At 51.4% G+C, this 9,473-nt stretch overlaps 1 protein-coding gene across 1 annotated transcript; it reads left to right on the top strand.

Moving 5' to 3' along the window:
* Positions 1-5,886: 5,886 nt before the first annotated feature.
* Positions 5,887-9,198, top strand: LOC139017944 (proteoglycan 3-like). The gene is made up of 5 exons (XM_070426558.1): positions 5,887-5,987; positions 6,377-6,690; positions 7,360-7,491; positions 8,265-8,361; positions 9,091-9,198. The coding sequence occupies exons 1-5, from the start codon at positions 5,900-5,902 to the stop codon at positions 9,147-9,149; spliced, it is 690 nt and encodes a 229-aa protein (XP_070282659.1). The 5' UTR covers positions 5,887-5,899; the 3' UTR covers positions 9,150-9,198.
* The last annotated feature ends 275 nt before the right edge of the window (positions 9,199-9,473 follow it).

Below are 9,473 nucleotides of genomic sequence, written 5' to 3'. Positions count from 1 at the left end.
CCGGGCCGGCAGCAGGTGTGTGTGCTCCAGATGTTGTCAGTAACAGCTGCGACTGCAGGGGGGTGGGGGAGAGCAGAGCGAGGTGTGCCCGCATTTCACCCCCGGAGGAATGCCTTGGTTCAGGATGAAACCACCCTGCGAGCATTTGCCCCAGCTTGTTTCTGCCTAACAAAGCGACACAGATTCTCTTGTACTGTTTATAATGGGAAATCTTCAAAGGAGGAAGAAAGAGAGAGAGAGAAAGAAAGGAAAACAGAAAATAAAGGGAGGAAGAGAAGGAGCCTATTTAACTCCCCCACCACCATGAGATCCCTAGTCCCCCCGCGCGCCCCTCCCCCCCCCCCCCCCCCACCTCCAGGGACTGGCTTACAGAGACTGTAGGGTGACTTGGGCCAGGAGGCCTTGCAGAAGGTTGGGTATTTCTGGGATGTCATGTTGGGGAAGAGATGGAAGGATGGACGGTTTGAGTCAGAATGCTGTCCCCCTACACCTGGCCAAGAGAGAATGGCCTATCAAGGAGGAAGACCCTGAGCCACCCGGCCCTTCCCCTAGGCCCCCTCAGTCATCTTGGGGAGTCTTCTGGTGGTCTGGCGGAGCTGCCTAGAGATGGTGTGGGTGGCTAGCCTGGTGCTGAGACCAGCAAGCCTGAAAGTCCAGTCCACAAATAACCATGGCCTCCCGCCTTTCCCATTCACTTCCTCCTGCCTCTGCCAAATGGGAATCAGCGAGTCAGCTGAAATCCATGGGCCCTCACGGGGCAGACACAAACCTCCCTGCTGTGTCTGTGCGAGCCCTATGCCTGGGCTCTTCCCATAGATCGAACCTCCAATCTCGTTGCTGAACTTCCAAGGCGGGGAGGGGCAGATGTAATTCCAGGTACTCGTGACTCGGACAGTCCAACGGCAGAGACCACGTATCCTCTTGTGGGGGCTGTGAATTGCCCCGTGTAGTGATGTGTACGTAGAATATGCTCAGAATCTCTTCCCGTGGATGATGGATGCCTTTTCAAGCTCCACCATTTACTAGTACGTGAAATCTGGAGCATCACTTAACCTTTCCGAGCCTCTCTTTCTACAACGGGGATAATATTCAGAGAGTCTGTTGAGGACCCACCACGTGTCAGGCACTTCGTAGATCACTGCACAACCAGCTTCCCAGTGCATCCTCCCCAACCCCCCTGAGGTTGTCATCCTTAACTAAACTCACAGACGGGCAAATAGAGCCTGGGAGGTGAGGTGCCCGCCTAGCCAGGGTCCTTTTAATTCCAAGAAGCACGTTCTCCATGCTTCCCGTGTCATCACCTGTCCCACTAACTTCCAGGGTCCCCGTGGGTGCTCTGTGCCATTTATTCACCTCCCTGGGGAGTGTGGTGTGGAGGGTAAGAAGGCAGGCTCTCCACTCACATCCTGCCTTAGACACTTACCTGGCAAGTCTTCACCAGTCTGAGCCCCATTCTTTTTGTAATTCACGGATGACAGTGGTACTTGCCTTAGCGTTGTTGAGAAGATTAAATGATATGGAGCCCCAGGAACACTTAGCACGCAGAAAGTGCTTCCTGAACACTGGCTGCTGCTGTGGTTGTCATTAGCATTCCTGCCTGAGATCTCATTGCAGGGTGCATCTGCTCGGCCCACTCTGTGGCAATCTTAAACCAGGATTGCTTTCTTCCATCACTCACTCACCTACGGATTCCGGAGCATGCTCTTTTAACCGTGAGGGTTCCCTGGTGGAAGCCTTGGCTGCCTCCGGGACATGATCGAATGGGGATGGAGCACAGAGGGTAAACTCCATTAACCTTGGGTACATCTTGGGGCACAGGACTCCAGCGCAGTTGGAGATGAGGGATTCCCAATCGCAGGGGAGGAAGGCAGGCGTCCCGGACCCTCTCTGCACTGGGGAGGTGAGCAGAAAGTCAATGCCCGAAGCCCTTTTCCTCCGAGATTCCTCAAATTCAGAAGATTAGAGATGGGACCAGGGTCTTAGAGAGGCCAATGAAGAACTTTACTTTTTTTTATTGTGGCCCATATCAGAGAAGCTACTTGCTCAAGGTTGCACAGTAAGTTGAGAAAGAGATAGAAATCAAACCGAAGCTGGAGTTCTGAAACCTGTGTGGGGCTCAGCCCTGGGCTGGGTGCTGGGCAGGGCGCTGCTGAAGTTCTGCTGCCATCTTGCCCTCGAGGACTTCATATTCTGGTGTGGGAAGGTATTGCTTCCCTTTATTCAAATATTCCTAATAAAAATCAAGAAAAACTCCCATTTATTAAGCATTTACCAGGTGTCAGGCTCCGCACTAAGTGGGGGTGAACGTTGCCTTGTCCCTCATAAACCTTCTGTTGGGGGGTCGGAGCGGGGTGTTGTGACAGAAGTGTGGTGTCCAGTCTGTAAGGATCCCCTTGGGGTATTAATGTCAAAAGTGGGGCAGGAAGAAGGCATCTGGGCTCCTGGTAACATTCCGTACCTTGATCTGGGCATGGTTATGTGGATGTACTCATTCTGTAAAAATTCCCAAGCAGCTCATCTACTTTACCAGATGCCTATTATACATCCACAAGTAAAGTTTTAAAACTGTAAAATTAGCCCTAGCCAGTTTGGCTCAGTGGATACAGTGTCCGCCTGCTGACTGAAGAGTCCCGGCTTTGGTTCCAGTTAAAGGCACCTACCTTGGTTGCAGGCTCCTCCCCGGCCCTGACCAGGGCCCAGGCCACAGGCGGAAGAAAACCAATGGATCTGTTTCTCTCACATCGATATTTCTCTGTCTTTCCCTCTCTCTTCCACTCTCTCCAAAAATCAATGGGAAAATATCCTCGGGTGGGAATTAAAAAAAGAAAAGTAAAAGTAATAAAATAAGAGGACTGGCCTTACATCCAAAATATGGGCTTTTCCATCTCCAACAAGGTGCTAGCTAAGCTCTGTGAGGCTAAGGAACCCCTGGAGTTCCATCCACGGCACCAACACAGAGCGGGAGATAAGCAATCCAGACAGTGCTTATCTGTGAACTCAGGTCCCAGATCCAGTCGTGGCTTCCTGACAGCCCCAGGTGTCAGGCACTCTCCTGATAGCATTACTGGAACTGATCTCATTAGAGGTAGATTCTGTCATTAGTCAGATAGTTGGAGTTTCACAGATGCTGAAAAGGTTGGCAGCATTGGATGGACTGTCTGGGAGTAATGCAGACTGTCTGGGGTATCAAAGAAGCAAGGAACTAGGAGTCAGACATGCCACTCCTTCCTAGTTGTATGAACTTGGGCAGGTCATTGAACCTCTCTGAGTTTCTGTAGTAGGTGTGTAGACTAGAGACGGCAATATCTAGTTTGCAAGATGATTATAAAGATTAAGTGGAGTGATGGATGTCAGAGCCTTCATGTAGCAAAGTGTTTGGTCTGTGGTGGACCTTCAAAAATGTTATTTCCAGTTTTAAATCAGACATGACTGTGGTCACTGAAGCCATTGGAATATCTTTGCTTGGGTTTTGAGTGCCAAGAAGACAGGGTGGGGGTGGGGGGCAGGCTGTAGAGAAGGGAGGTGAGTGAGAGGAGGCAGAGGGCAGGCAGCCATGGGGGGACAAGGACCTGGAAGACCTGCCCTTAGGCCTGTCTCTGACTTGCTGTGTGATCTTGGGCAACTTGCTCAAACTCTCTGAGGTGCCATTTCCACATCTGTAAGACAGGGCTGTTCAAAGGATGTGTGTGTACAGCTCATCGTGAGGCCTGCTCTTGTGAGCAGCTGAGCATTCCAACTAGCGAGTGATAAGATGCCCCTGGCCTGGGCCCCAGAGGGAAGAGAATGCTGGGGAGGGGTCAAGCCCTAACCTCTCCCCCCACCTCTAGGGTGGATTCAAAATTTAAATCCAAGACCAGGTTTTTGGGCCCCAGAATTGATCAATCGCCCCACCACCACCACCTCATCTCGGTAGATAAGCTGAGGATCTGGTCAGTTGGGCCAGAGAGATAACAGCCAAGTCTGTTACCCTGCAATAAGGCCCAGAAGTGACCTCTCAGATACTTCTCCATTTGTAGGTCCCTTGGGACAGCAGAGGCTGGGAAGGCCTTTTCACCCTCTGGGCTACCTGTGTCTGGTGCCCAGAGGCCTGGAACACTGGGCTGGGGTCTGAGGAAGAGATATGACTGCCCAGGGGGAATGTCACAGAGTGGGTCACCCACCCTGCCAAGGCCGCTAGCTCCCGACAGGGATATCCAGCAACACCAGGGCTCGGCATTTGTTGGCCTCTCTTTGGACGGCAGTGAATGTGGCTGGAGCTGGGTTGATTAAAGTTTTGATATTTTACTCATCACAAATGATTTTGCATTTACTTTCATTTCCAAGAAAGATTGCATGAGCAATTCATTTATCTTGACTACTGAATTCTTTAGTGCCCACTTACATTTTGCACCTGAGATGAGTGCCTCACTCACTGCCCCCTAGTGCTGACCCTGGTGGTGACAGAGGGCTGGTGGAGATGAGAATGGGGGTGGGGAGGGTGGCCCCCATCGTGTCTGAAAGATTCTACTACATGAAGCTTTCCATTGCAGCTGTCACCTCTTTGCCTGAAGATAGGCCTTGAGGTTGGACTACATTTTCTAGATCAGTGATCCTCAATGGAGGCAACTTTGCTCCCCAGAGGACGTTTGGAAATATGTGGAGATGTTTTTAATAGTCTTTGGGGGACAATCAGATGATGGGGGAGGTACTCCTGACATCTAGTGAGTAGAGACCAGGGATGCTGCTAAACTTCTAAGTCCACCCTTCCCCCACCAACACACAACAAAGAATTACTTTACTCCAAATAGTAAGAGTGAAAAGGTTGAGAACCTTGATCTAGATCTATAGCATAGAAGAAAGAGCATAAGTTTTTCACACATTAAAGATGAAAAAATAGAAAGAGGGAGAACTAGAGTAAGAACAAAAAAAGAGGAGGAAGGGAAAGAGAGAAAGAGATAGATAGATGATAGATAGAAGGTTTTGGAGCCAAAAGGACTAGGATTCCCAGATCCCCCACTTCCTGTGCACACTTTCAAGGGACTTTTCCTCTCTGAATCTCATTTTCCATACATGTGAAGTTAGGGTCATCACACATTCTCATGGGAATGAGGACAAGGTGAGGATTCTGGGATAGGATACATATGAAGTTCCTGGTAGACAAGCACTCAAGAGAGTGGGACTCCCTTCGCCTTCTCCCTCCTCCCCTCATGGTCCCCCAGCATTGTAGGATCCCCCCCCTCATTGGCTGAGATAATGACCAGAGGAAGGCTGCTCCCAGGGTTATGACTGGGGCACTTTAGGGGTGCTAATAGTAAGTATATGTGGACAGTAGACATTTGGGATCTTCTCCAGCACACCTGGACACCCATGTGTGTCAGTGGAACCCAGGAGGCAGGTCCCTGCAGTCCCAGCAGGGAGCAGTTGAAAGAATTGAACAAATGCCTTATTATCAGCTCCCCTGCCCAGCACCCCAGCCTGGGGCAATCATCCTGGCCTCTTCCCACTTCCCCAAAAGCCCAATATAAGGACTGTCTCTGGGACCCAGCAGTCTGAGACAGCAAGAGTGGAGGTCTCCGACACTTCAGAGGTGAGTCCTCCCCCAAATGCCCAGAGAGCCTAGGAGGCCTGTCCTTAGGACCCTGATGGCCACTGTCCTTGCACTCTGTCCTCAGTGTAGTGGAAGGGGCCCTGACCTTGAGGAGGGAAATGGTCTGGGCTAAGTGTCATCTCAGGGGCCAGTGATAAAGCCCATGGGTAAAAGGGACTTTTTCTGCTTCTCCAGGTCAGCATCTGTTGACTGGGGGAGAAGGAAGCCCTCCAGTTTGCCCTTTAATCAGCTACTTAAACAAACATTGCATCTCTGTTGTGTGACAGGGGCTGTGCAGACACAGTGAGCAGACTCACGGCGGGAAGTGAAGCCATGTCCCTGCCACAAGAACGAGTGAATATGAAACTCCCCCTGCTCCTGCTACTCCTCCTGCTGGGAACAGTTGCTGCTCTTCATCAGGGTAAATCCTCCCTTCCCTTCTCATCCTGCTTGACCCCTTCTCCTCTTTCTGGCAACTTCTTGGCTTCTTCTGGGCCAGGCCACAGCTTTTCCTTCTTCAGTGGGCCCAGCTCCCCTCAGGTAAGATCTCTCCTGGACTCAGAAATGTGACCTGAATATTGTCAGGGCTCCTCCTCAAGCAAAACCCACCCATCTTTTCAGAGGTGCTTCTTCCAACTCTGAAATACACACCTGTCAGCCAGTACCAGGTGCTCACCCCACAGGGAGGAGATCCCTAGGCCTAGGCTCCAGAAGGAGGCACTAGGAAGGCTTGAGTGGGGCGGTCGGAGCTGTCCGTGGTCCTAGAAGAAGGGGACCCCTGACATGATGGCAGGTTACCTGTTCTTCCAGGGAATGATGCCCCCTATCCTGACAGCCAAGAGTCACAGGCAGACCTGAGCCAGGATCTGGAAGGCTCTGGGGAGCAGGAGGGAGAGCCAGTCCTGACTGAGGAGGCGATTCAGTCTGAAGGAGAGCAGGTGGAGGCTTCCAGCTGCCAAGATGCCTTTGAGGATGAAGAGGCCATGGAGTCGTACCCAGGTACCCTAGATGAGAACTTGCAGTGCCCCAGGGCAGAGGACACAGTGAAAATACTGGGCAGTCCTGGATGCAAGACCTGCCGCTACGTGTTGGTGCGGACCCGCAGAACATTTAGAAGCGCTCGGGTAAGTGGCTGGGAGGCTACTGATGAAGGAGGACCAGGGGAAGGAGAAGATAGTGGATTCCACCTCCTGCTCCCTATTCATTTACACTAGTGGTTCTCAAAGGCTAGTGAGCAGCAGAATCTCCTAGAGGTCTTGTTGCAGCATAGATTTCAGGGTTAGCAGGTGGGGCCCAAGAGTTTTCATTTAGGACCAAGTGCCAGGTGATGATGATATTGTTGGTCTGGAGGCAGTACTTTGAGAATCACTGACGGGGACAAAAGGCTTTGGTATTAGATATACCTGTGTTAAACCCTGGCTCCACCTGTGATTGACATGTTACCTGGGCAAGTCCCTTCATCTTTCAGAGCTTCAGGATCTTCACTTGTACAATGGAGATATATAGTACCAACCTCTTATGGTGTGGTGAGGATTAAATGAGATAATACACAAAAAGCATTTGGATCAGTCCTTGAGTCATTTTAAACTCCCAGTAAATGGTGGCTAAGATCATTCTCAGCATTATTATTATTTCCTGCAAGAAGTTCCCCGTGACAGATGAAGGAGCAAGAGATGGAATTGGAGGAGCAAGTAGATTGCTGACAAGGGATGGAAAGTTCTCTCCTGAAGTCTCAGGAACTTGAGGGGGAAAAATCCCCAGTGAATTATCTACCCCACCTCTTTTCTCTGCAGAATGTCTGCAGGAGGTGCTACAGAGGCAACCTCGTGTCCATCCACAACCGCAGTGTCAACTATCAACTCCAGTGCTTGGCCAGTAAGATCAACCAGCAACAGGTCTGGATTGGAGGCAAAATGAGGGGCTGGGTAAGTGAGGGGCCAGCTCCCAGGTACAAGAAGTTCTCTCTGGCATCAGGCCTTATTCCAGCAGCCAAGCGACCTTCCTGCGGGAGGTGGTAGGGGAGCTGGCTGGTGTGGCTAAAGAGAACTGGTGATTGTGCACATCTCTTCCCATTCCATGTTCAATGACTTCATGCCATGGCAGGTGTATTTACCCCAAGGAAATTGGTGATTGTTACAAATCAGGGTTCTTCCCTCACTCTGCCTTCTCATCTTCCCTGGTTGGTAAACAGTTACCAGCACACCCCAGGAGTTAGGATACTCTTTCCTTGTCCAGCTTGGTCATTTACAAGCTGAATGGCTTCCTCATGTCTAAAATGGGGGTCCTTCTCTCAGAGTGGTTCTGGGATAGTGGGTGAATAAGTGCTATTATGTTTGCTACTCAGATGTGGTCCATGAACCAAGCAGTATTAGCATTGCCTGTTAGCTTGTTAGGAATTCATAGTCTTGGGCCCCATCTGAGACTCCTGAATCAGCATCTCCGTTTTAAAAAAGTCTGCAGGAGACTTGCATTCACAGAAAGTTTGAGAAGCCTGGCTGTGTGAGGTGGGGAGGGACCACTACTCATCCATTGTCATTGCCTGCAAACACTCAGGGGTGGGTGTCCAGGATATCTGGCTCCTAGCTGGGTGGGCAGTGACCAGAAAGGGACACTCAGTGGGCATTTTCTGGAACCTCTAATTATGTCTGTCTTCCTGGACCTCAGCCTCTGACCCAGCCTATCCCCTCTCTCGTTCTAGCACAGAAGGTTACACTGGATTGATGGGAGTGCTGTGAATTTTAGTAACTGGGATCATCATCATGGGCGCGGCCGCTGTGTGGCCCTATGCACCAGAGGTGAGGGGGACTGGGCACCAGGGCAAAGGGGAGGGACGGCAAGGTGGACTCTAAGACACTGTCCCTTTGAGCTGTCTGAGCAACACCTCCTCAAACTCACAGCCTCCCCACAACTGGAGAACCAATGTCCTGTCTGTGAGGAGGGCTGTGAAGTAGGGTGGGGGGGGGGGTGCCCTGTGTGAGGGCTGGATAAGGACTCTCCATCCTCACAGTCGAAGCTCCGCTGGGGCCCTAGAGATTCCTTTCCTCCCTCTGCTATTGATAAGATAATTGAGAATAGCCAAGGTGAATGAAATGTGTGGATGAGGGATGAGGGAGGGATGTGTGAATTAGGAATGGCTGAATGCCAGATGTGAGGGACTCAGGACTGTGGCTAAGGCCATACATGCTGGAGAAAGGCTGCCACAATTCCCATCCCAGCCCTGCCACCTGCCCACTGGCATACAGACAAGTGGGTTCCCAACTGAGCCTCAGGTTCCTCATCTGTGCAGTGGGGATGAGGACAGCACCTCCCTCTGGGAGTCATTGTGAGGATTAGCCAGGAGCCCCTAGGAAGCACTCAGCACCCTTTCTTCCTGGGGTGAAAACTCAACAAACACAAAGCTAGTGTGTGTGTGTGTGTGTGTGTGTGTGTGTGTGTGTGGCAAACATATCATGACAATTGGAGGGCAAGGGGGGCACGGGCCACAATCTGCTGGCAGCTGACATCACCGTGTTTTCTATTTCTAGGAGGTCGTTGGCGACGAAAATGTTGTATAAGTCGCCTGCCCTTCATCTGTTCTTACTGAGCCAGTGGCCTGGAAGAGATCCTGCCTGGAGCCCCCTCCCTACACCTCTCCTGGCGGCCCCTGGCCCACCCTGGGCACTGGGCTGGACTCCCAGCATCTCCTGTAATAAAGTCATGCTTCCCACCTCATTTCCTGACTCTTGTTTCTTCATTGCTCATTGAAGGACTCCCCGGGGTTGAAACTCCTGGAAGCCCTCACTCCTGCAGGGTGGGGCTTTGAGGAAAGTAAAGGATGGCCAGCGGCCCGCGGTATTTGTGGAATGGGGGTGGGGCGCGGAGGGGTTTGGCTACAGCGCCACCTAGGTGCAGATCAAGGGCTGGGTGG

The sequence above is a fragment of the Myotis yumanensis genome, unplaced genomic scaffold (genome assembly GCF_028538775.1).
Source record: "Myotis yumanensis isolate MYYU_CA2020_CCGP unplaced genomic scaffold, mMyoYum1.0.hap1 SCAF_10, whole genome shotgun sequence".
Lineage (NCBI taxonomy): Eukaryota > Metazoa > Chordata > Mammalia > Chiroptera > Vespertilionidae > Myotis > Myotis yumanensis.
This window is presented reverse-complemented; position numbering and strand designations above follow the sequence as displayed.

Excerpts from the sequence above, each read along its gene's own strand:
- LOC139017944 (XM_070426558.1), top strand. The coding sequence starts at position 5,900 with ATGTCCCTGCCACAAGAACGAGTGAATATGAAACTCCCCCTGCTCCTG. Across the intron at positions 6,691-7,359 it reads GAACATTTAGAAGCGCTCGG|AATGTCTGCAGGAGGTGCTA; the intron begins GTAAGTGGCTGG and ends TTTTCTCTGCAG. Across the intron at positions 7,492-8,264 it reads GAGGCAAAATGAGGGGCTGG|CACAGAAGGTTACACTGGAT; the intron begins GTAAGTGAGGGG and ends CTCTCGTTCTAG.